This window comes from Coregonus lavaretus (assembly GCF_964263955.1).
Source record: "Coregonus lavaretus genome assembly, chromosome: 17".
In the NCBI taxonomy this organism is placed as follows: domain Eukaryota; kingdom Metazoa; phylum Chordata; class Actinopteri; order Salmoniformes; family Salmonidae; genus Coregonus; species Coregonus lavaretus.
The window spans coordinates 28,694,157-28,721,538 of NC_140004.1; the positions used below are offsets into that span (position 1 = coordinate 28,694,157).

Below are 27,382 nucleotides of genomic sequence, written 5' to 3' on the forward strand. Positions count from 1 at the left end.
CTACTGTATATATATGTAGTACAACAACAACAACAACAACAACAAACACATACCTTATCAGGGTTTAGGATCACTAGTGGCCCGTGCTCATACCTCAGATGATGACATCATAGATGTCCCAAATGGCACCCTATTCCCTTTATAGTGCACTACATTTGACCAGGGCCATGGCACTCTATTCCCTTTATAGTGCACTACATTTGACCAGAGCTATGGCACCCTATTCCCTTTATAGTGCACTACATTTGACCAGGGCCATGGCACTCTTTTCCCTTTATAGTGCACTACTTTTGAAAGGGAATAGGGTGCCATTTGGGACATTAACAAAACAAAAACTCTGATGAGGGATTAAGAAGAGGGATCAAGCCATAGTAGTATACTCTGTATTCCTCTGAGGATGGCTTTAGTTTACAACACATATACATCTTAGTATATCTGTCTTATTATTATTACACATATTATAAGGTGGCACTGACATACTGTACATCTAAAGCTTATTCTGACTCGCTGGTCCATTGGTGACAGAGCAGAACCAGTGACCCTCCCTGTGTCACTTAGAACTATGACCAGACGCAACCAGTAGGGGTAGAACCCACCGACCGTAGGGGTACCTCTACACTCTAGAACTGACTTGGAATTAAACAAAATACCTGTAGGATCAAATGATCCAATAATACTTATACTAAACATGTAAGGCTACGATTCTATCAATTAGTGTTCTGTAAGTGGTAAGAAAACAACCACACAGATTTTGTCTGGCCTTAACTTTAACACCTGTTACCCATAGTGGAGTACAGGTGAGAGCTTGACACCTGGCTTTAGGATGCTATTATTATATATTACTGTCTATACATATCTACATACACACTGAGTCTTCCTTTAGTGGTCTACAGTGGCACTCTACATTTACAATCAATGCATTCTCTTCTGGTGCATATTGTACAATATGAACGATTCTTAGTGCTAGCAAATCACACATCACATCTGACAAACATGCTTCAGTTCTTTTCTTTTTAGTGTCTCTGTGGTGTTTGGTGCCAGTGTCCCTGCTCGGGATCAGTCCAGCTTTCTGTACGCTACATCAACTGTCTCAAACACTCTTCAGAGAAGTGTGTCAGTGTGTCCACAGATATCCTTTCCTGGCGAGCCTCTGCTGGGTGGGGAGGGTGTGTGTGCGTGTGTGTGTTTGTACAGCATGTGTGAGTGTGGAGAGATTGTGGGTGTGTGTGTGTGTATAGTATGTTTGAGTGCAGACAGATAGTGTGTGTGTGTGTGTACAGAATGTGTAAGTGCAGAGACATTGTGTGCTATAGCTACGGCATCCTCATCTGGAGGTCAGCAACATTGTGATGAGTTTCTCTCCTCTATTTCCACTCTTACACTCTCTCTCCATCATTTGATTGGTAATTTGTCCTTTGGGTCCAATGAGGAGGCAGAGTACTAGAAGCTCATAGGATCAGCAGTGTTGAGCAGTTTGGTCCTTCTTTCTCTTTTCTTTGGGAGGCTGAGAAGCTTTAAAGTAGCAGAGGTCCCAGTAGTTCTCGTCTCGTCTCGTCTCGTCTCGTCTCGTCTCTTCTCTTCTCTTCTCTTCTCTTCTCTTCTCTTCTCTTTCTCTAGTGTTCTCTTTAGTCCAGAAGCAGTGGCAGGTTGAGACTAGTGCAGCAGTAAAGGAACTAGTTTCTACACATGTACATATCTGTGGATTAGCTAATCCTATACATACTGCACTAGATTTAGGGTGTGTGTGTGTGTGTGTAAGTGGGTGTCTTGGGATTGGACAGGGGTTGTGTCTAGACAGAAGTACAGGATCGGACGTTGGTGGAATGGCGTAGAACGTTCTGCTGGGCTCTAGAGCACGTTCTCAAAAAGCTGCATGGAGTTCATTATGTTCTCATCCTGGAAAATAAACATACAGAAAAGAACATTGCGCGAAAGTCATGAGGCTGTTTCTTTTTCTCACTTGGATTATTAGTCTATAAACTAAAACCTCCAGCAAATCTCCCACTTACATCTACATAACACTTTACTTGGAGGTGTTATTCATAAGACATTCACAACACCTTTATGAAACCAGTAATAACACCTTCATGAGTATTGCAGTATGATTCATAACAACCTTCATAACACATTATTCAATATCATTCATAAGGAGTTTTCAAAATAAAAGTTCATTTTCATTACATAACTAAAAGTTATCAGTAACACTGAAATAGTTATTTATTTATCCATTGTACAACACAAATGTGTATGTTCACAGCCACAGTACCCAACCCCCTAAGTGTTATCCTAAGAATACATGTTTTGGGCGTATCTTGACAGAAAACACACTGTAGGCCTAACTTGACATTGGTTCCAGGCCTTTATTGTCCATGTTACAGAGAACAACATAAATGTGTCTTCTGCTCTCATTCCTCAACTCTCCCAGATAGCACACATCCCGCACACACACACGTAGTGCAGCGCCCTTGGATGGAGAGTATGTTGTGGGTTTAAGGGCCTTGCTCAAGGGCCCAACGGAAGGGAATTGTTGTCAGGAACTGAACAGTTACCAGATCAGTTCCCCCCTTATTCCAGCTCCCGGTGTATGTGACAATAATAATAAAATAAAAAAATCAAACTGGTGACCTTTCGGTTACAGGTCCAACTCCTTAGCTGCTGGGCTTCCTACAGCCCCCTTGGATGCATCTCTTGGATATCGTCACATATATATTATTTATTATTACATATAATAGGGTGGCTAAGCTGACATTTCCATAATGATCGTTCATTTTGTGATAAAAGCACAACATTTGGCAGAGAGGTATATTTATGTGTCCTGAAAATATTTAGATATCGGGCCATCACAGATATTGCCCCTCGGGGTCATGGCACTCATCTTACAAATTAAAGGGTGAATAAAATAAACAAATAAACACATCCAGGAAAGAGTAGCTTGGCATTACCAACAACAGGAGTAAACAGCACATGACTGACAATAATGACTCCTGGGTCAAGTCATTGCTTCCAGTCCAACTCCTGGGTCAAGTCATTGCTTCCAGTATGACTCCTGGGTTAAAATCTGTGACCCAGGAGTCGTTCCTGTCAGTTGTGTGTTGTTAACTCCTGAATCAAGGTTCATGCCAAGCTGCACCTTCCAGGATTGGTAAAAAATAAAATAATTATGTGGGCCCAAATCAAGGGAGGGGATGTTCTGATCAGTGGTGTAGTGGAGGGTAAACCCACATAAACACCGTTCACACACCTGTTTTATTTGTGCAAGCATTTACCCACCTATTGCGGAAAAATGCATTGAGAGGAAGGGAGCGTTAGTTTATTCACAGCGAATGGCGACCAGTGTTTAGCCACATATTTTCTTACCACTACTGATTCCACTAAGATTTGATTAGATTCCCCTCTGGGTTCCCAGAGAGAGATGACAAGAAAAAACAGTGTCACCCCTACTGCTTTCTCTTGTTAACATGGTTCTCCAGGGTCCCAGTCTGACCCTAGTGACATCTTATCAAAACAATCTGACATTTAGAAAATAACAGAGTTGGGGTCAATTCCATTTAAATTCAAGTCAATTTAGAAAGTAAACCAAATTCCAATTCCAAATTCCAAATGTTCCTAATTGAAAAGCATTGAAGAGAATTTAAATTGGAATGACAGGGTACTTCCTGGAATTAAAATGGAATTGATCACAACCCTGGAAAACACTTTTTTTTTTTTAATCTGGGAGTTTGTAGAATATTGTAATAATGTGACTTGCGACAGCAAAAGTCTCACTTTAAATATTGTAAATATACTTGAAATATTGTAAAATATTGTATTTTTATTATTCTTTTAAATGCTATTTTTCGTACACCGTTTAAGCTAGAAACGCCATTGAAACTTTAAAATGTGTAGACTAGTCAACTTTTTGATAACAATAATACTTATAAACTATTACGTTTTTTGTCCTCCCCCCAAAAAATCTCATCCACTTTAATGCTATTTCTTCAACATTCTAAAGGTCCCATTGTTAAAAACTCACAGACTTCCAACATTCTATTCACAGTAAACCACTTTTGACATAAATCAGCTACTTTCACTACTTTCTCAACAAGTTAGACAAAAACTTAGATCATGTGAAATATTATTCTGCTTCTCTGCTATTCAAATCTGAAATCGGAACAGAAATACCTTCTGTTTTAGTAACCACATCTGTTGTAACTTTCATGGGTTACAGAGTTAATGTTCACAGTTAACTTAGGTTTTGAATCCAAACAACTCAGATGCTTATAAAAGGGTCTAAGATTCATTGTTCTTACACTGAGCTGCACTGGGGTTGGAATGTAATCATGGTTACATTAAGACACCGTGGAGCCGGCGCAAGATGTGGGTTGGAAAACGTACCTCAATGCAGGGATTGGATATGTAACTGTACTCCACAATTTTTTTTTTTTTTTTTTTTTTTAAGGGGGTAGATCAGCTTAATATTGCAGATAGATTGTAACTTCCATCAATGTAATTGTCTGCATCACTTCCAATCCACCATGTTTATATATATATATATATATATATATATATATATATATATATATATATATATATATTAGGGCTGTCAAATGATTAAAATTTTTAATCAAATTAATCAGAATTTTCAGTGGATTAATAATGATTAATCACTATTTGCAATTACACCTGAATCCTAACCATTTTTTTTCTGAAATGCATACCAAAAGATAAATAAAGATATGATTTACTTGAGCCAAGACCTCTTTCCTTTTTTCTTTTTCGTTTTCATAGAGCTCGTGGATTTTCTTCATAACTGTGGCTCTTGACGGTGGCTTATAGAATGAGTCTTGAGACGCCACTTGCAAAACATCAAGGAAACCTGAGTCTTCTACAATGCTAATGGGTCTACAATCCTTTGCAATCCATTTTGCTATTGTGTTGGTCAAATTATCTGAGGTTGATTTTGTTAATTGCCTGCAAACATTCAGCGTGGTCTGGCGCAAACCACTTGCTGAATCTGACGGCCCAGCAAACGCATGTTTGGCGTTGACATGGTACTTCAAGCTTGAACAGCTCCGGTGAAATTGAAACTCCTTCTTACAAATCTTGCAAATAACCTTGTACTTGTTAACTGTACCATCATCATTCTTTTTATATTTGAATCCGTCAATAGGCCCACTTTGCTCACCTTGCTCCATCTCGCCTCTAGCTCCCAACCACTTTCCTGACCTGAATAATTTGTCACACTGCGCATGCGTGAAATGCGTTAAAAAAATTGACGTAATTAACAGCAAACAACTAATTAACGTCGTTAACGCGCTATTTTTGACAGCCCTAATATATATATATATACAGTGGGGAGAACAAGTATTTGATACACTGCCGATTTTGCAGGTTTTCCTACTTACAAAGCATGTAGAGGTCTGTAATTTTTATCATAGGTACACTTCAACTGTGGGAGACGGAATCTAAAACAAAAATCCAGAAAATCACATTGTATGATTTTTAAGTAATTAATTTGCAATTTATTGCATGACATAAGTATTTGATACATCAGAAAAGCAGAACTTAATATTTGGTACAGAAACCTTTGTTTGCAATTACAGAGATCATACGTTTCCTGTAGGTCTTGACCAGGTTTGCACACACTGCAGCAGGGATTTTGGCCCACTCCTCCATACAGACCTTCTCCAGATCCTTCAGGTTTCAGGGCTGTCGCTGGGCAATACGGACTTTCAGCTCCCTCCAAAGATTTTCTATTGGGTTCAGGTCTGGAGACTGGCTAGGCCACTCCAGGACCTTGAGATGCTTCTTACGGAGCCACTCCTTAGTTGCCCTGGCTGTGTGTTTCGGGTCGTTGTCATGCTGGAAGACCCAGCCACAACCCATCTTCAATGCTCTTACTGAGGGAAGGAGGTTGTTGGCCAAGATCTCGCGATACATGGCCCCATCCATCCTCCCCTCAATACGGTGCAGTCGTCCTGTCCCCTTTGCAGAAAAGCATCCCCAAAGAATGATGTTTCCACCTCCATGCTTCACGGTTGGGATAGTGTTCTTGGGGTTGTACTCATCCTTCTTCTTCCTCCAAACACGGCGAGTGGAGTTTAGACCAAAAAGCTCTATTTTTGTCTCATCAGACCACATGACCTTCTCCCATTCCTCCTCTGGATCATCCAGATGGTCATTGGCAAACTTCAGATGGGCCTGGACATGCGCTGGCTTGAGCAGGGGGACCTTGCGTGCGCTGCAGGATTTTAATCCATGACGGCATAGTGTGTTACTAATGGTTTTCTTTGAGACTGTGGTCACAGCTCTCTTCAGGTCATTGACCAGGTCCTGCCGTGTAGTTCTGGGCTGATCCCTCACCTTCCTCATGATCATTGATGCCTCACAAGGTGAGATCTTGCATGGAGCCCCAGACCGAGGGTGATTGACCGTCATCTTGAACTTCTTCCATTTTCTCATAATTGCGCCAACAGTTGTTGCCTTCTCACCAAGCTGCTTGCCTATTGTCCTGTAGCCCATCCCAGCCTTGTGCAAGTCTACAATTTTATCCCTGATGTCCTTACACAGCTCTCTGGTCTTGGCCATTGAGGAGAGGTTGGAGTCTTGTCACAGCGACGTGTATGCGGTAGGCGAAGTCAAGAGCAGGACACCGAGCTACTGGCAGAAACTTTACTGGATTCAGTGCAAAAATACAAAGTACACTGGCAACCTCAAACAGCGAGGGAAATAACAAGACCCGCACACAATGGCAACTGCCGCAAAGACCAAAACAATAACGCACAATACACAATGAGAAACAGAGGGTTATAAAGGGAACACAATAAAACATAATGGGAAACAGGTGTAAACAATAAAGACCAAACAAGACAAACACCGAAACATCGATCGGCAGCAGCTAGTACTCCTGGGACGACGAACGCCGAAGCCTGCCCGAGCAAGGAGGAGGAGCAGCCTCGGCTGAATCCGTGACAAGTCTGTTTGATTGAGTGTGTGGACAGGTGTCTTTTATACAGGTAACGAGTTCAAACAGGTGCAGTTAATACAGGTAATGAATGGAGAACAGGAGGGCTTCTTAAAGAAAAACTAACAGGTCGGTGAGAGCCGGAATTCTTACTGGTTGGTAGGTGATCAAATACTTATGTCATGCAAGAAAATGCAAATTAATTACTTAAAAATCATACAATGTGATTTTCTGGATTTTTGTTGTCTCTCACAGTTGAAGTGTACCTATGATAAAAATTACAGACCTCTACATGCTTTGTAAGTAGGAAATATATATATATATACATACACATACACATATACACACATACATACATACATACACATACAGTGAGGGAAAAAAGTATTTGATCCCTTGCTGATTTTGTACGTTTGCCCACTGACAAAGAAATGATCAGTCTATACTTTTAATGGTAGGTTTATTTGAACAGTGAGAGACAGAATAACAACAAAAAAATCCAAAAAACGCATGTCATAAATGTTATAAATTGATTTGCATTTTAATGAGGGAAATAGGTATTTGAGCCCCTCTCAATCAATAAGATTTCTGGCTTCCATGTGTCTTTTATACAGGTAACGAGCTGAGATTAGGAGCACACTCTTAAAGGGAGTGCTCCTAATCTCAGCTTGTTACCTGTATAAAAGACACCTGTCCACAGAAGCAATCAATCAATCAGATTCCAAACTCTCCACCATGGCCAAGACCAAAGAGCTCTCCAAGGATGTCAGGGACAAGATTGTAGACCTACACAAGGCTGGAATGGGCTACAAGACCATCGCCAAGCAGCTTGGTGAGAAGGTGACAACAGTTGGTGCAATTATTCGCAAATGGAAGAAACACAAAATAACTGTCAATCTCCCTCGGCCTGGGGCTCCATGCAAGATCTCACCTCGTAGAGTTGCAATGATCATGAGAACGGTGAGGAATCAGCCCAGAACTACACGGGAGGATCTTGTCAATGATCTCAAGGCAGCTGGGACCATAGTCACCAAGAAAACAATTGGTAACACACTACGCCGTGAAGGACTGAAATGCTGCAGCGCCCGCAAGGTCCCCCTGCTCAAGAAAGCACATATACATGCCCGTCTGAAGTATGCCAATGAACATCTGAATGATTCAGAGGAGAACTGGGTGAAAGTGTTGTGGTCAGATGAGACCAAAATCAAGCTCTTTGGCATCAACTCAACTCGCCGTGTTTGGAGGAGGAGGAATGCTGCCTATGACCCCAAGAACACCATCCCCACCGTCAAACATGGAGGTGGAAACATTATGCTTTGGGGGTGTTTTTCTGCTAAGGGGACAGGACAACTTCATCGCATCAAAGGGACGATGGACGGGGCCAAGTACCGTCAAATCTTGGGTGAGAACCTCCTTCCCTCAGCCAGGGCATTGAAAATGGGTCGTGGATGGGTATTCCAGCATGATAATGACCCAAAACACACGGCCAAGGCAACAAAGGAGTGGATCAAGAAGCAGCACATTAAGGTCCTGGAGTGGCCTAGCCAGACTCCAGACCTTAATCCCATAGAAAATGTGTGGAGGGAGCTGAAGGTTCGAGTTGCCAAACGTCAGCCTCAAAACCTTAATGACTTGGAGAAGATCTGCAAAGAGGAGTGGGACAAAATCCCTCCTGAGATGTGCGCAAACCTGGTGGCCAACTACAAGAAACGTCTGACCTCTGTGATTGCCAACAAGGGTTTTGCCACCAAGTACTAAGTCATGTTTTGCAGAGGGGTCAAATACTTATTTCCCTCATTAAAATGCAAATCAATTTATAACATATTTGACATGCGTTTTTCTGGATTTTTTTGTTGTTATTCTGTCTCTCACTGTTCAAATAAACCTACCATTAAAATTATAGACTGATAATTTCTTTGTCAGTGGGCAAACGTACAAAATCAGCAGGGGATCAAATACATTTTTCCCTCACTGTACATATCTTTTAAAAATATATATTCCCCTTTATTACTTTCCAACCCCACCACCCTTTCCCTACTTGGAGTAAACTAGTGAACAACAATGCTTAGGCCTCTACTTCCAGCTTATACTTAATATCTACATATGCATATCTTTCTAACTGTGCTATTTCACAAAAGCTCCCAACCTACAACCTATATACTTATTATTTATTATGGACACAGTATGCTTACATTATTAGTTATCTTGTTATTATTTGTTGTTAGTTGTTATTAGTCCCATCCTTCAACTCCATTCAACACCTCCCATCTATCTCTTAACACCATCCATATACTGTAGGATTTCTATTTGCCATATATTTTTCAACTGTACTGTGATATTTTACAAAAATTCTGAACCTTTCTTTTCTCATTGTTTCTACAGATTGTGAATTGAAAATAAACATTTTTGCTAAAAGTATTATTATATTATTGATCGATTTACTATGACTTTTCAGATCACGCAGTAATGATATCTGCAAGGTTAGCTCCAGGTAAATATTGCAATCCTTTAGCCATTCCTGGACCTGTGTCCAAAAACAAGCTACAAATGGACAGTACCAAAACAAATGATCTAATGATTCTGTCTCTTCGCAGCAAAATCTGCAGAGCTGGGAAGATTGTATCCCCCATATAAATAACATTCTATTGGTAGCAAGAATTTTATATAATAATTTAAATTGAAAGATTCTAAGTTTTGAATCCGGTGTCGTTTTGCGTATCAGTTCATAAACACTATGCCATGGGATCGGTACGTCAAAAATCTCTTCCCAACTATTTTGCAATCTATATGGGATGGCTGTCAATCCTTTGGTCTGTCATGAATCCTGCTTCCTGAGTCTGTTTCTGCCTGAGTTGCCTGTTTTCTGTCTTGGAGTCTGTTTCCTGAAGGTTCCTGAACGCACCCTGTCTGGTTGCCGGGCGACGAAGCTAGGCGGGAGATCTCTCGATTACCCGCACCTGCATCTCTTCAGCTATCTGCACACCTGGTCCTGATCATCACCTCTTCACTTCATAAGCTCTGACCTGACATCCATTCCCTGCCGGATCGTTAGCCATGAACAGTATGTTGTGTCAGCGTATCAGCCTCAAGTTTTCTAGAGTTAGTTTTGTACTTTTTGCTTGCCGTGTACTTACCTCCGTTTACTCTGTCTACAGTTATTCTCCCGGAACATTCACTCCACCCTTGCCTGGTCGTCGGTGGGTTCTGTAACATCATTGGTTCTGCCTATTCACTTCCACCAACTCACCTCCGCTGCCCGCTCCGTCTCCTGAATTATCCTGCTTCCACATTTGAGTCGTTAAATAAATACTCCCCTTCTGTCTACTCACCTTGTCCTGGTCTGCTTCTGGGTTCTGCTTTAGAGAATCGTGACATGGTCCTTAAATGAAACTGGTATACTTTTTTATTTATCACAGTTTTCCTTCCAATTATGTTCTTTAATGCAAGGCCGACAGACAAGCTCCTTACTTTCTCCCCCTTCCACTTTCCTCTTCCATTTTTGCGGTAAGGCTGCAATTATTTGGTTGTAATTTTGGGTAGAGCAGACATTTCCATATGTTTTTGTTAGCTGCATGTGCGACATAACTCCACCAGTTCTACCGATGATATCATTTACGAAGATTATACCTTTTAAAAACATTTTGTCAAAAAAAAAGGTTTTTGGTCAATTAGAATATTTGAGTTTAACCACAATATTTGTTGCATTATTTGCTCTGTCGTTTCTGGAGGATTAAATTGAAATTGCAACCAACTTTCTATGGCTTGTTTTAGAAATAGTGGTATTTGGGAGATGATTTCCTTTTCAAATAACTGAAAGTGAGAGGTTGTAATCTGAATAAAGGGAAAAAGGCCATTCTTGAACATTGGGTGACACAATCTTACTAATTTGCTAGAGAACCAGTTCGGATTTAAGTATAACTTTTGTATGACTGAAGCTTTTAGTGATAGGTCTAATACTTTAATATTTAATAATTTCTGTCCTCATTCATATTCATTATATAAATAGGCCCGTTTAATTTTGTCTGGCTTGCCGTTCAAAATAAAATGGAATATTTTTTTCTCATATAATTTAAAAAACTGTTCGCTAGGCTTAGGCAAGACCATAAGCAAATAGGTAAACTGGGATAATACTAAAGAGTTATCCACACTGCTCCATCGAGAAGATTGAAATACTGTCCTTTTCGTCCTCATACTAGCTAGCAGTAGCCACAGCAGCCATTATGGAATGGCACGTCGCGTTGAACAACAAAGGAGCTGAATGGCTGACACTGCCATTCCAAAATGGCTGTGGTGGCTACGGCTAGCTAGCATGAGGATGAAAAGGGCAGTTTTCCAGGAAAACTATCAGTATTTCAATCTTCTCGATGGAGCAATGTGGATAGAATTAACATTTGGAGTACAGTAGCATATCCCATCCCTGCATTGAGGTATGTTTTCCGACCCATATCTCACGCCAGCTCCATGGTGTCTTAATGTAACCATGATTGCGTTCTGACCCCAGTGCAGCTCTCTGTAAAGAAGTGTAAAAGTAGGGTCGGTATTTTCTGGCAATTTAATATAAATATGTGCCAAATTTGTGCTTTTATCACAAACTCAACGATTATTATGCTTAGTCACCCCACTAACAGAAAATGTATAATTTAATAAGATAATATTGGTTAATTCCAAGGTGGCATCCTGTCGTATTGAAAGATCACGAGAGAGGATACAAAACAGTCAATGCACACAGTCACTAACTGCTAATCCTGCTTCCAGCCTGTTACGTGACCAGTGTGTCAGAGGGTTGGGTACTGTGGCATTATAAATAAAAATGTCCACTGTTAAATAATCCAATGATTTAAAAAAAGATACATTTCAAGGGACTTTTATTTTGAAAACTTCTTATGAATGATGTTGAATAAATTTGTTAAATGTGAAAAGGTTTGTAACTGATGATGCTGCAAACCTCATAAAGGTAACTGGTATCATAAAGGTGTTATGGAGGCCTTAAGTATAGCCACTACAAGTACTGTTAACAACATCTGTCTTTTATTATTTATTTCAAAATTGAGCTGGTATACAGATGTGCTGAAATGTTGATGTATGTTTTGTAACTTTGGTACCTTCTGACAGGTCTCAATGAACTCCTCAATGGTCACCACTCCATCTCGGTTTCTGTCCATTTTCTGAAGAAAGGAGAAAGGGAGGTAGGGGTAAGGGAGAGGCAGAAAGGAAGGAAGTAAGGAAAGAGGAAGAGAGCAAGTGTAGTGGGAACAACAGCTTTTTTTTGGTGTGTGTGTGTAAACAGTGTTTAAGTGTGTGTGTGTGTTTGTGCGCACAGCGCAGCATGCACCTGGAAGAACTTATCCACGTGTTCAGAGGGTGCCTCGTCCCGTACACTGGGGTAGGTGTACCTGCCCATCATATCATAGATGGACTTCATAATAGCCAGCATCTCCTGAGAGAGATCGATAGAGAGAGTGAGAGTCGTAGTTTTCCGTGATGTATCTAAAGCTAGCCAATCATTTAGATATGCAATGTTTCTATAGTAGCCAATCACAGATTACCTCTTTAGTGATGTATCCGTCCTTGTTGATGTCGTACAAGTTGAAGGCCCAGTTGAGTTTCTCTGTGACTGACCCTCTCAGAAGAACAGACAGGCCGATCACAAAGTCCTCAAAACGAATGGAGCCGTTTCTGTCCATATCAAATGCATTGAACAGGAAATGTGCATAGGTGGTGGCGTCTGTAGGATAGAAGGAGAGAGGGAAGAGAGAGGGGTGAGGAGACGAGGGAGAGGGAAGGGGGAGAGTGTTGGGGGTAGGAAGACATTAAAATTATCGGCAACTATAAGCTTTTCCTGGTATTCTTAATATAAATCTGTCAGTGTCAGGTGTACTATTATCATATTCCAGGCACAATGAGACAGAGAGTCAATGGAGATAAAGTAGCTCTCTCCTCTCACCTCCTTGGGGAAAGAACTGAGAATAGATGGTCTTGAACGTCTCTTCATCAACCAAACCACTGGGACACTCCTACCAGAGAGAGAGAGAGGGGGGAGAACGAGGGAGGGAGGGAGGGAGGGAAGGAGGGGTGTACAGGGTAAAGCCATGTGTCTATTATTGTTAAAGTACATATACTCAAATCTACTCCATCACATTTATTCAACATTCTCATGTAAAACTCCAAACTGCCCACAAATAATGATCCAAGCTCAACCTCTACAGTCCCAGTCCTGCAGCATCCCCACCCCATTCTCTCTGTTCCACTACGTACGTTCTTGTAGCCCCTGTATAGAGACTGGAGCTCCTTCTTGGTGAACTTGGTCTGAACCTGCAGCTGGTCCAAGCCTTCTGGCTGGTGACGAACCGTTGATAGCTCCAAATCACTCTCACTACTGTCTGTAAACAAGAGAGAGAGGGAGAGAGGGAAAGAGAGAGAAAGAGAGAGAGAGAGAGAGAGAGAGAGAGAGAGAGAGAGAGAGAGAGAGAGAGAGAGAGAGAGAGAGAGAGAGAGAGAGAGAGAGAGAGAGAGAGAGAGAGAGAGAGAGAGAGAGAGAGAGAGAGAGAGAGAGAGAGAGAGAGAGAGAGAGAGAGAGAGAGAGAGAGAGAGAGAGAGAAGGGGATAGAGAGAAGGAGAGGGAAAGAGGGAGAGAGGAGGGAAAGTAGGAGAGAGGAATGGGAAGACAGATAAATAGAGGGAGAGGGATGTGTAGAGGATGAGTGCATGGCAAGCAGGGTAAGAGAGGAGAGGGAGGGATAACACATTTAAGGGGTGAGATCAAGAAAGAGTTAGCAAAAAAGTGCAAAAGAGCAAGATAAAAATGAAGAGAGGGAGGTACCTTCTTTTATAGTGTGATCTTTGCAAAGAAACTCATTTATATGTTAGTATTCACTGATTCGATTTGAGTGAACAGGTGCCAGATTAGTAATAGTGAAAAAATCAATCCAACTATAGCCATGACTAAGACTGTTGACTATAACACTGTTTGAGGTGTATTAGTCCTACTCCTTCAAACACTGTAAGAGAAAGCACTAAGACTGGGAGAAAGAAAAGCAAGACATAGATCAAAAAGGAGGTGCAGTTTCTAAAAACCAAGAGATTTCTACTGTTTCCATACTTACCATCTTTTAACACACAAAACAGAGAGAGTGTGTGTGAGAAAGAACGATATAGAGAGATGTAAAGACAGTAAATGAAGTAAAGAGAGGTATAGAGAGACAATGAGAAAAGGGAGGGAAAAAACAGAGAACATGGTCAAGTCAAGTCAGACATTGTGGAACACAGATACTGGCTAGGGAGAACAAGAGAGGAATAGACAGAATCTTCATAAATGCAGTTTGTTGCCCTCTCTCCCTCTATCCTCCCTCCAACCTCTCTCCCTCCCTCTCCCTCCATCCAACCTCTCTCTCTCCCGCTCTCCCTCCCTCTCCATCCATCCAACCTCTCTCTCTCCCTCTCCCTCATCCAACCTCTCCCTCTCCTCTCTCCCTCAATCTCCCTCTCTCTTGCCCTCTCTCCCTTTCTCTCTCTCTCCCTCCATCCCCCTCTCTCTCACCGGTCTCTGTGATGTCGATGAGTCCCAGTAGGTGCATCAGTTTGAGGAACATTAATACAAGGCAGACGATCCCAACAGTCTGTAGCCCCTCCGACTCCCACCTGACACTCATCTCCCCTTCTTCCTCCGTCTTTCCGTCTTTTTGTTCCCCCAGGGTGAAAATTATGTCTCTCTGTCCTCTCTCCCTCAGTTCTCTCTCCCTCCGTTCTCTCTTTCTTTCTCTCTGTCAGTCTTTCAATAAAATACCAGCTGTCTCTCAAACTAAAGACAGATCTTGCTTTAGATCCTTGGGATGCTATAAGGTTCATATAGTTCTACAGTTCTAGAGAGAATAGTTCCAACTGTGATGCAAAGAGATTTAAGTTGAAGCCATGAAAAGCGATTGGACCAGACTCACGCTCAATGATATTCAAAAGGACAGAAAACAGCCTCTCAAATAAAACTGAAACTACTGGGAACAAATACAATCCTTCTTTCCATGACAATTCCCACGCTGTTTGTATTCCCAAAAAATTATTCCAATTGTTTACTTATTGTCCCGTCCTTTAACTCCCAAGTCCTGGGACAGCAAGGTTAGATGTTACTGATATCATCCCACTGAATCAAAACTCTGATGAGCGAACAGACATACATCACTTAACCATGAGCATTTACACTCTTCCATCCCTCCTTCTTTCCTTGGCTTCCCCTCCTCCTCTCATTCTCTTCATCCCATTAACCTGTGAACTCCTGTGAAAACTATCCACAGATACAGAAGGAACCTAACACATTTCTTTCAAATAATCGTGAAAAATCAACTAAATTTAGGGACAGTTCCAGCAACAAAATAAATCCCTCCGTACCCCCTGTTTACAAGACAAATCTGTAACAAGATGTCTGCCTTCATTATGAAGATGTTTAACGAGATATTTCCACAACATTGATGGAGTGCTTGTCAGTATACCCATTTGCCTTTAAGGAGTCAGTGTATATGGCTGCTTCTCAACAGTTTAAAGTGGCTTCCTCTCCTCATCTCCTTTCCTTCATCTGCTCTGATCTGATAGAAAAAGACAGGTGGAAGCTGATACCCAATAGAAATCCGCCATATTGCTTTCACCAAGCCTATGTTTTCAGATTAGTGCAGATGATGGAGAGGAGACATGGAAAAGAAGACTCTTTAGTTTATTGTAATGAGACCCAGCCCATCTGTCCTAAATCCCATGTCCCCAGCAGGCTCTGTGATCCAGTTCAAGTCTAATTGTTCTTGTTTCTCCAGAGTTCATTAACACAGCTCTCAGCAGGCAGAGGCTTCACACAGGACTAGTCCCAAATGGCACCATATTCCCTATATAGTGCACTACTTTTGACTAGGGCCCACACCCTATATCGGGCACTACTTTTGACAAGAGCCCTGTGGGCCCTGGTCAAAAGTAGTGCACTATATAGGGAATATGGTGCCATTTGGGACGTACCCATAGTCAGACACAGTCAGATAGAGCAGATGCAGTAATTCGATAGTTCCCTCGAGGCCTGTGACACTTGCCAAAAACCCATCTCGTTATTTCAAGGCCCTCATACTACTGCTCTGCAACTCCCAAACACACACAAGCACACACACATGCACACACACACACACACACACACACACACACAGAGAAAGACAGCATGACTCCCTTGAAATAGAGACATGAAGTGATCATTACTGTCCTCTAGTGGCAGTAGTAAGGAAGTCGTTGGCAGAAGTCCAGACTGTATTGATCAGTCCACGGCCATTATAACATCTAAGGCCAGACTCATCTCACTGAAGCCACACATAACCCAAAATACACAGCACCACCACACATACCAGAAATACACCAAACAGACCCAAAATACAACACACATTAGGACTGATAAAACGTCTCAAATCTAAAGCAACAACTAGGGATTTGTGTGACACACACATACACCAACACACACAAACACACAAACATACACAAACACGCACAAACAGACACCCATACACAGTATTGGATAGTGGTGGTTAATGGACCTGTTGCTGAGTACTAGGTGGCTATAAATAATGTAGCTGGTAAAACAGATGGCCTTGTTTGACTGCTGATTGATTTGAAGGACCTGGGACTCAGGGCCATACTATGGATGTATGGCTATGTAGCTATTATTATGGCTATGTAACTATAATTATGGCTATGTAACTATTTTTATGGTTATGTAACTATTATTATGGTTATGTAATAATAATATAATAATATGACATTTAGCAGACGCTTTTATCCAAAGCGACTTACAGTCGTGCGTGCATACATTTTTGTGTATGGGTGGTCCCGGGGATTGAACCCACTACCTTGGCGTTACAAGCGCCGTGCTCTACCAGCTGAGCTACAGAGGACTATTATTATGGTTATGTAACTATTATTATGGCTATGTAACTATTATTATGGCTATGTAACTATTATTATGGCTATGTAACTATTATTATGGCTATGTAACTATTATTATGGCTATGTAACTATTTTTATGGTTATGTAACTATTATTATGGTTATGTAATAATAATATAATAATATGCCATTTAGCAGACGCTTTTATCCAAAGCGACTTACAGTCGTGCGTGCATACATTTTTGTGTATGGGTGGTCCCGGGGATCGAACCCACTACCTTGGCGTTACAAGCGCCGTGCTCTACCAGCTGAGCTACAGAGGACTATTATTATGGTTATGTAACTATTATTATGGCTATGTAACTATTATTATGGCTATGTAACTATTATTATGGCTATGTAACTATTATTATGGTTATGTAACTATTATTATGGCTATGTAACTATGTATTATGGCTATGTAACTATTATTATGGCTATGTAACTATTATTATTGCTATGTAACTATTATTATGGCTATGTAACTATTATTATGGTTATGTAACTATTATTATGGCTATGTAACTATTATTATGGCTATGTAACTATTATTATGGCTATGTAACTATTATTATGGCTATGTAACTATTATTATGGCTATGTAACTATTATTATGGCTATGTAACTATTATTATGGCTATGTAACTATTATTATTGCTATGTAACTATTATTATGGCTATGTAACTATTATTATGGCTATGTAACTATTATTATTGCTATGTAACTATTATTATGGCTATGTAACTATTATTATGGTTATGTAACTATTATTATGGCTATGTAACTATTATTATGGCTATGTAACTATTATTATGGCTATGTAACTATTATTATGGCTATGTAACTATTATTATGGCTATGTAACTATTATTATGGCTATGTAACTATTATTATGGCTATGTAACTATTATTATGGCTATGTAACTATTATTATTGCTATGTAACTATTATTATGGCTATGTAACTATTATTATGGCTATGTAACTATTATTATTGCTATGTAACTATTATTATGGCTATGTAACTACACTGAACAAAAATATGAATGCAACATGCAACAATTTCAAAGATTTTACTGAGTTACAGTTCATATAAGGAAACCAGTCAATTTAAAGAAATTCATTACGCCCTAATCCAGGGGTTCCCAAACTTGTTTGGTCCACAACCCCATTTTGATATCTGAAAATTCTCGCAACCCAACCATGTGAAAAAATATTATGTAATTAACAGCAAATGTTTACTTTTTTATTTGGGGCTATGGCAGTCAATTGAAAAACATTCTAACATTATTTCTGATTGTCTTCTCAACTCACCATCACATACTTTTAATGTGAGGCTATGACAGTCAGTTGCAAATTAGTCTGACATTATGTCTCTTATCTCACCACCACTAATGAGATGGGTGTGTTTGATGCATGGAGCGTCAGAGTTCTCAAAGTCCGGGCGAGTGGTGTAGACATTTCGCACCTCATCTCTGCTGTCACATCCAACCTGGATCGATATTTGGTTTTAATGCAGACGAGAGCACTGATGCCACGTTCAAAACAACTGGGAACTCGGAAAAATACTAGGTAAAATCATGACGTCAGTGATCTTCTAGAAAGAGCCCCGAGTTCCCGATTTGGAATTCCGAGTTGGATGAGCTTGTTTTCCCCCGAGTTCCAGGTTGTTTTGAAGGCACTGAAGTCGGAAGTCGGAGATTTCAGAGTTCCCAGTTCTGAGTTCCCAGTTGTTTTGAACGCCGCATAATGCTCATAGGGAGACGGCAGGGTATTTATTCCCTTTGAGTCAGGAACCAAAACTCCTCCGTAGTGATCCGTGAATGCGAGAGTTTCCTCTTGATTACTAGGAATAGCATAACTTATTCGTTTAAAAGTGTTATATGACAAAGGTATTGATGTGAGTTTCTTTGCCTCTGCCCAGTGCTGTAGTGGGCTACTCCAGACCGGTCCAGACCACTTATTGAGTGTCTCGGTCTTGTCTCGGTGTCGGTGTCGGATAAATGTTTTCTAGGTCTTGACTTGGTCTAGGACAGTGAGAACTCGTAATTTCTTCCCGAGACCAGCGGAGTAAAAAAACTCATTATCAACTTCCATTCAGTCAGCGTATAAAACCGCTTCGCCAGGCCAAATACATACGCTCCTTTCTTGAAACATTAATGTTATCGCCTATTGAAAAGTGGTCTTTCTACTTTACTCGTAACATTACTGTCCTTTCCTTTTGTTGAAAAATATCCTCAAACTTTTGTCCGAATTTCCTTGACTCACTGGTAGGGAAGAGTGGCGGAAATGGTTGGAAAGTTGAGTGCTCCTTATTAGTAAGGGGAGACCGGGGGAAATTGTAACAGTCTTTATATCTATTATAGACATGTTTGCATAGTGGCGAACCTATTGGACCTTGGCCTTCAGTGTGTGACAGGCTCGTGATGCTGAAAGGACAGCAACAGTAGCCTCTCGTGAGTGCACTTTTTGTAAAACACGGACGGCCAGTGGTGTTGTGGAGGCTATACGCAGGTATACCCAGTGGTGTAAAAAGTACCCAATTATCATACTTGAGTAAAAGTAAAGATACCTTAGTAGAAAATGACTCAAGTAAAAGTGAATGTAACCCAGTAAAATACTCCTTGAGTAAAAGTCTAAAAGTATTTGGTTTCAAATATACTTAAGTATCAAAAGTAAAAGTATAAATAATACAAAATTCCTCATATTAAGCAAACCACACGGCACAATTTTACTTGTTTTTTTTAATTTACGGATAGCCAGGGGCAGGCTCCAACACTTGGACATCATTTACAAACGAAACATGTGTGTTTATTGAGTTTAGTGAGTCAGCCAGATCAGAGGCAGTAGAGATGACCAGGGATGTTCTCTTGATAAGAGCGTGAATTGGACCATTTTCCAGTCCTGCTAAGCATTCAAAATACTTTTGGGTGTTAGGGAAAATATATGGAGTAAAAAGTACATTATTTTCTTTAGGAATGTAGTGAAGTAAAAGTAAATGTAGTCAAAAATATAAATAGTAAAGTACAGATACCCTAAAAAACTACTTAAGCAGTACTTTCAATTATGTTTACTTAAGTACTTTACACCACTGGGTATACCCCGTGTACCCACTTTTTTTTCTGTGGGTATTGCATATACTCACTACTTAATCCCCACTGATGTGTATCAAAGTAGTGTAGTGGAGGTATACGTCTTATCAATTACTTAGTACAATAGAGAAATCATGCACAAAGTAGCCTACACAATCACAAAGCAAGTGAAATATATTCACATGTGTGCTGCACACAGCCTAGTTTCAGCTGAATATAATCTGCAGCCAGCAAGAGCAGCTCACAGAAGAATAGCCTTCGGTGAGCCCTAGGGTCGGTAGGAAAGATGTTTCAATTTATGATATCTACCAGTGAATGCTAAATCGGCAAACAATGGGTATGCAAAACAGGTATTGAAAACGGTCCGAAATCTTGGTTAGTAGGCTATTTGCAATGCACAATTCAGTCATCATGCGCTGTTTACATGAACATTTCTAAAGGCGTTCCCAAAAAACCTTCCCAATTAAATGTTGACAGCAAAGTAGGCCTACCTGTCATAATGATGTCATGCTGATTTGTATACATAGGGAGGGCATTTGTTTTGCTCAATTGAATTAAAGGGCAACTGCACCCTCCAAAAATATATTTTTAGATTTTTCCCAGACCTAAAAAATGATCTCCTGATGTGGTTTAAGCATTGTTGTGTACTTCGAACATCAGATTTTTGTCGTTTTTCTATATAGAAAATCTAAAATATCTATAGGAAAACTCATAAAAAACATAGGAAAACGTAGGACTTTTCACACAGGGCGCATTTCCTTCGCTGGGTGGGCCGTTTTGGAAAATTTGGGCAAAATTGGAGTATACCCACTTATCCAGGCACCACTACACCACTGCATAGGGCTGATGGAAAGACAGCAGTCACACACAGCATGATGTTAAAGGATAAGCAGTCCATAAACTCGGACATAATAAGCCAGTAGGTCCCAATCATAAGAATACAAAAACACAACCAATAGGCTAAGCATTTCCTAATCGAAATGTACAACTATTACTTCCCATTACAAAAAACATTTCACGTTTAGCACACAAAGTAACCGGCGATCTAAACTTTAAATGCAACAATGTTTCACACACATAAGTCATTTTAAAGAGATGGCTAACAACAGCAAGCGAGCTGCAATAAAAAACACAGTTCCACTCACCAGATGATGACAATTTGAAATGTAACTTCAGGTGGAAGTTATTCTTGAAAAGGGAGAAGCTAACAAATTAGGAACATCCTCTTCGATAACACCTCTGCAGCCGCTGCAAACTAGCCTACAACAAAAGCTAGCTAACTAGACCTTGGGAAAATTTACTGCTCTATTGCACAGTGACCTGTTGGCCTTCGAGATTGCAGAAGTTTCCATACGTTTTCGTAAAAACGGTCCCACCCATTACAAGTCAAAAGGTGATTGGATGATTCCACTGTCACTCCAAAATGTTGCCGTAATACAGTTGAATGGTAGATGCCTTCTATCTAGTTTCTGATGGCCTAACCAATGGCTCACTTGGCTAGCTAGATTAATCTCCCCAGAGACCACCAAAGAAAAATCCTGATTAGATATTTTTTTTCTTTAGTGTTAACCCTTTCCTTACTAACTAAAACTGAAGAGATTCAATCAGAACATCATTGAAAATAATAATGTAATTAGAATTATTATTATTATAATTATTGTATAAATCCTTAGCCCTTCTTTGAAGGCGTAAAAGGCCCTCATTGTTCCCCACTGTGTTTGGGTTAGTAATCATTTGTAGAGTAGCTCTATTTGTCCTCAGCATACATTTTTTCAACATTCTGAATGTCTAAAGAATTCATATGTTCTTCTGAAATATGAACACAGAAATACTGGACATTTTGAACTATTATTATGGTGCCAATTTGACCAAATTACAATCATGGTCTTGAATTGGACTCGCATTTTTCTGGTCTCGGTCTTGACTCGGTCTCGGACCCCTCGTCCCCCTCCAAGTCTCGGTCTTGACTCGGACTCGATTTGCTCCGGTCTTGGTATTGAATCGGTCTTGCTTTAGGTGGTCTTGAACACAACACTTCCTCTGCCTCCCCACACATTGTTTTCTCCATATCAATTGCGGCCGGTAATATAAAAGTCTCTGCAATAGTGTGTGGTTTCATATCGTAGCAAGCTACCCCACGACGCCAGAACAGCGGAGTCACTGACCACCTTCCGGACACACTTGAAGGAATACCCGGAATAGTATAACAGTAATCCTTCTACCTCCCCCTCCCCCACCCCCCCATAAAAACATTTTAAAAAAGGAGTGGTTGTCCCACTGGCTATCCTAAGTTGAATGCACCAATTTGTAAGTCGCTCTGGATAAGAGAGTCTGCTAAATGACTTAAATGTAAATGTAGCGGGCCTATCCATTCACCGTGGGAATGATTCAAGTGCAACGGTCAAGTGCGGCCTTTTCCCATGATCTAAGGGCGCTCTCTAGTTGAATTGTATCTTTTAGCTTTGAATAACTTTGATTTAGATTTTTAAGGTTAACCACATGAGATACAAAGACGATATTAAAATATATATATTTTGGTATATGTATTTGTTTTTCAGGATTTTGGAAATTCTCCCACAACCCAATTTTCATATCAGTTGCGACCGCTAGTTTGGGAACCGCTGCCCTAATCTATGGATTTCACATGATTGGGAATAGAGATATGCATCTGTTGGTCACAGATACCTTAAAAGAAAGGTAGGGGCATGGATCAGAAAACCAGTCAGTATCTGATGTGGCCACCATTTGCCTCATGCAGCACGACATATCTCATTCGCATAGGGTTGATCAGGCTGGTGATTGTGGCCTGTGGAATGTTGTCCCACTCCTTTTCAATGGCTGTGCGAAGTTGCTGGATATTGATGGGAACTGGAACACGCTGTCGTACACATCAATTCAGAGCATCCCAAACATACTCAGTGGGTATCAAACTGGGACATTTTCAGCTTCCAGGAATTGTTTACAGATCCTTGCAACATGGGGCCGTGCATTATCACACTAAAACATGAGGTGAAGGCAGCGGATGAATGGCACGACAATGGGCCTCAGGATCACGTCACGGTATCTCTGTGCATTCAAATTGCCATCGATAAAATGCAATTGCGTTAGCTTATGCCTGCGCATACCATAACCCCACCGCCACCATGGGGCACTCTGTTCACAACGTTGACATCAGCAAATCACTGGCCCACACGACCCCATACACACTGTCTGCCATGTGTCCAGTACAATTGAAACTGGGTTTCATCCGTGAAGAGCACACTTCTCCAGCGTGCCAGTGGCCATCGAAGGTGAGCATTTGCCCACTGAAGTCGGTTACGATGCCAAACTGCACAGTTTCATCAGCTGTCTGGGTGGCTGGTCTCAGACGATCCCGCAGGTGAAGAAGCCCGATGTGGAGGTCTTGAGCGGCGTGGTAAAAAAATGGTCTGCGGTTGTGAGTCCAGTTGGACTTACTGCTAAATTCTCTAAAACAACGTTGGAGGTGGCTTATGGTAGAGAAATTAACATTAAAAATCTCTGGCAACAGTTCTGGTGGACATTTCTCCTGTCAGCATGCCAATTGCTCGTGTGACAAAACTGCACATTTTAGAGTGGCCTTTTATTGTCCCCAGCACAAGGTGCACCTTGGTAATGATCATGCTGTTTAATCAGCTTCTTGATATGCCACACCTGTCATGTGGATGGATTACCTTGGCAAATGAGAAATGCTCACTAACTGGGATGTAAACACATTTGTGCACAAAATTTGAGAGAAAAAAACTTGAAAAGTATGGAACATTTCTGGGATCTTTTATTTCATGAAACATGGGACCAACACTTTACATGTTGCGTTTATAATTTTGTTCAGTGTATTATTATGGCTATATAACTATACTTATGGTTATGTAACTATTATTATGGCTTTGAAACTATGTATTTCTCTATGTATATTTCTGCTGGGACTGAGTGTATGTCAGAGAGTCACTTAAAAGAGAGAAAGTGAGAGAGATTGAGAGAGAGCAAAAAAAAATAGGAGAGGAAAAGCTGTTATGGGACACTACTGAACAGTGGGGGAGGATTTTGGCGGCCATTGCTGGACAGCCAGTGTCCTTCAGGGTCCTGGCGAAGGACTGCAGGCTCCATATTTAGGCGGTCTCAGAGAAAGCCTGTTCGATACTGCATGTATAATTAATGCTAGGTAATGCTAGACCTGGGTGTGGGCCCTGCCTATCTGAAGATGTGAGAGAGGGAGAGAGGGAGGAATAGAGAGGAGAAGGAGAGATAAAAATGCACTGTGGAAGGACTGAGGGAGAGAGAGAGAGAGAGAGAGAGAGAGAGAGAGAGAGAGGGAGAGAGAGAGAGAGTGGGGGAGAGTGGGGGAGGGAGGGAGAAGAAGAGAGATGCACTGTAGAGGAATTGAGAGTGAGAAGAGAGGACAGAAGTTTGAGTTCAGATGGAGGGATTGAGTGAGAGAAAAATTGAATGAGCGAATGCAATGATTCATGGATGAGCCACTCCTTCACAATCAACTATCCACAGGAGCACCAAATGTGTCAAATACTACATAATTATTTACCTGATTCCTAGATAAGAATGTAAAAGGCACACATAGCTATTAACATTACAGTATAATGCTCTCTAATGCTTATGATGCCTGTGATAAGTCAGAACTAAAGCACTTCACTGTGAGATTGAAGTTCTTTTAACTGTAAGTGCTTTGGCACAGTGACTACAGGGCACTTTGACTGGCCTTTGGCCTAAAACTATATATCCTTCAGGGAACAGTATATCATCCGATTGCTGATGGGATTCTTTACAGCCCTGAATCTACACTTTACCTTTAGTGTACACTTTACTTTAATGCCCACTAAAACATATAGTGTTTTCTCTTGAAAAAGATTTTCTAATAAATACCAAAATGCCCTATCTCAGAATGCCCAGTGACAAGATGCACACTGCCCTACCCCAGCCTCAGAAGAGGGGATCTTTAGGTTTGGTTAGGTTTACACATTCAAGAGTGCATACAGTGCATACATCTTAGAAAAAAAGGTGCTATCTAGAACCAAAAAGGGTTCTTCGCCTGTCCCCATAGGAGAACCCTTTGAAGAACCCCTTTTGCTTCCAGGTAGAACCCTTTTGGGTTCCATGTAGAACACTTTCCACAGATGATTCTACATGGAACCCAAAATAGTTCTACCTGGAACAAAGAGGGTTCTACCTGGAATCAAAAATGGTTCTCCTACTGTCTGGGGACAGCCACAGAACCCTTTTGGAACCCCTTTTTTTCTAAGAGTGTAGAGTGTGTGACTTTTTTATACTATCTTAGAATATACCCAATGCCAAGACATCACACACCAAATACCCCATCCCAGATACTAGATACCCAGATATGATCCCGGAATATCTACTGTATAACCCCCTAGGTACCACATACCCACTTTGCCTCCCAAATACCAGATACAGACTGAACACCCTATCTCAGATAGCAGATAGTTCATGCTGAAACGTCGACCTAAATGCCATGTCCACCTTTTTGAACATGTAATAAAAAGATACAGACCACCAGCATTTTGCCCCCCAGCCTTTCACTGGATTTCCAGCTTCAGCCCCAGCCTCAGCTGGAATCCCCTCAGGGCTCTTACCTTCGAAGGAGGACATAGGCTCCAGGATGCCAAAGCCCTTGAGCACTGCCACAAACATTATCATGACCACGCCAATGGCAAACAGCTCCATACCCTGGATCTGGATCCCCATGGCTGGGAGAGGGCAGGGGGAGCCTGCTTAGGGAAAGCCCACACACAGAGGCCTGACGTGGGAGACTCCAGCAGGTGCAAGGTTTGTGATGGTAATAGTCGCTGTTGTTGAACAACAGATGCTAAGCTCTGCAGCAGTCAGTCAGTTAGGCTAGGTACTTGGAGGCTTGGCTAAGCTTGTCAGGTTGTGCTAACATAAGGCACTGAGCAGCATGAGAGACTGGCCAACAAAATGGATATTAAATGTAAACGATTATGGAATGGAAAATATCCAAAAGTGGGTAGACACTGAAAAAAGCTCTCTTCACATCTGTTGCGTGGGAAAATAGAGGGTTAGTCAAAGGTCACTTATTTTGGTGGTGAGGAGGGATATAAAGTTAACGTTGAAGTAATTCCTCCAGAGTCGTTCTCAAAGATCCAGATAGATAGCCATTGATAGAGCATCACTACACACCTTTACAGTCCAAAGAGTAAACATCAATCATCTTAGGAGTTGTCATTTGTGGGGCTGAATGATCGAATGATCTCTGGATAAAAACACATTTAGGAATTAGACAATTCCCATCAATCATCTGTATACCATGTGATATCCGGTTCATGATGTGTCTTAAAACTCTGAATCATTGAAGTGAATCCGATTACTGACTTGCTGACTCAGGAAAGTGTGTAGATGGCAAGTGGTGAGAGTGAAATCCTACACTTCACTGTGATCATCTCAACTTTCCCACGATATCAACAGAAATATAAGAACAACCACAACATAAAGACACGGATTCTCTGAACTTAAACTATTCCCACTCTGTGAAATGAAACATAATACCAACGTGCCTAAATAGAGGCCTTGCCCTTCCTTATTTTAGATCTTGTCATAGTATATTTATTTATTTTATTTTTATTTAACCTTTGTTTAACTAGGCAAGTCAGTTAAGAACAAATTCTTATTTACAATGACGGCCTACCAAAAGGCAAAAGGCCTCCTGCGGGGACGGGGGCTGGGATGAAAAATAAAAAATACAATAAAAATATGTGTAGATCTGTCAGCAAATCAATTAATTGATCAATCAATCCACCATATAATCAATACTATAACTGACAGATCTGTAGTCAAGTCCCTGATAATTCACCAAACACCACTTTCTAGGCACTACGAACAATCTTCGCACTTATTTCTATTTTTTCCAACCATTCCTCCCTCTTTCTCTCAGTAACAGATGGTCCAGTCCAGTTCAATCTAATCCAGTCCAGTTTAGTCCAGGTAGTGACCACAGAGCGGTCCAAAGGATTGGGTCCGTGTAGGGCTGAGAGAGATCCGATGGACTGAAGAATGAGCACAGCCCTTCCCTTACCGCCAGTCGTCTTCCCTTCTCTCCTCTTCTGCTCTCTCTTTCTCGCTCTTTCTTTCTCTCTCTCTCTCTCTCTCTCTCTCTCTCTCTCTCTCTCTCTCTCTCTCTCTCTCTCTCTCTCTCTCTCTCTCTCTCTCTCTCTCTCTCTCTCTCTCTCTCTCTCTCTCACACTTTTTCTTTCCAATGTCAGTACTGGGGGCTGCTATCGCTTTCAACTTGTTCCCCCTACTCTCCTTCCGTCTCTCTCTCTCCTCTTTCCCACTTTCCTGTAAGAAACCACAGATGATGAAGTTACAATGGGCAGTCCGGTGAATCCCTCCATCCAGTCCACCCC

The 27,382-nt window shown here is 41.0% G+C and overlaps 1 protein-coding gene across 1 annotated transcript; it reads right to left on the reverse strand.

Annotated features, from left to right (window-relative positions):
- Positions 1-369: 369 nt before the first annotated feature.
- Positions 370-25,706, reverse strand: LOC311144363 (calsenilin-like; the record flags this gene model as incomplete). The annotated part of the gene is made up of 7 exons (XM_084180389.1): positions 370-1,896; positions 12,046-12,108; positions 12,276-12,380; positions 12,490-12,668; positions 12,888-12,957; positions 13,199-13,446; positions 25,595-25,706. The coding sequence occupies 7 exons, from the start codon at positions 25,704-25,706 to the stop codon at positions 1,849-1,851; spliced, it is 825 nt and encodes a 274-aa protein (XP_084036515.1). The 3' UTR covers positions 370-1,848.
- Positions 25,707-27,382: the final 1,676 nt, after the last annotated feature.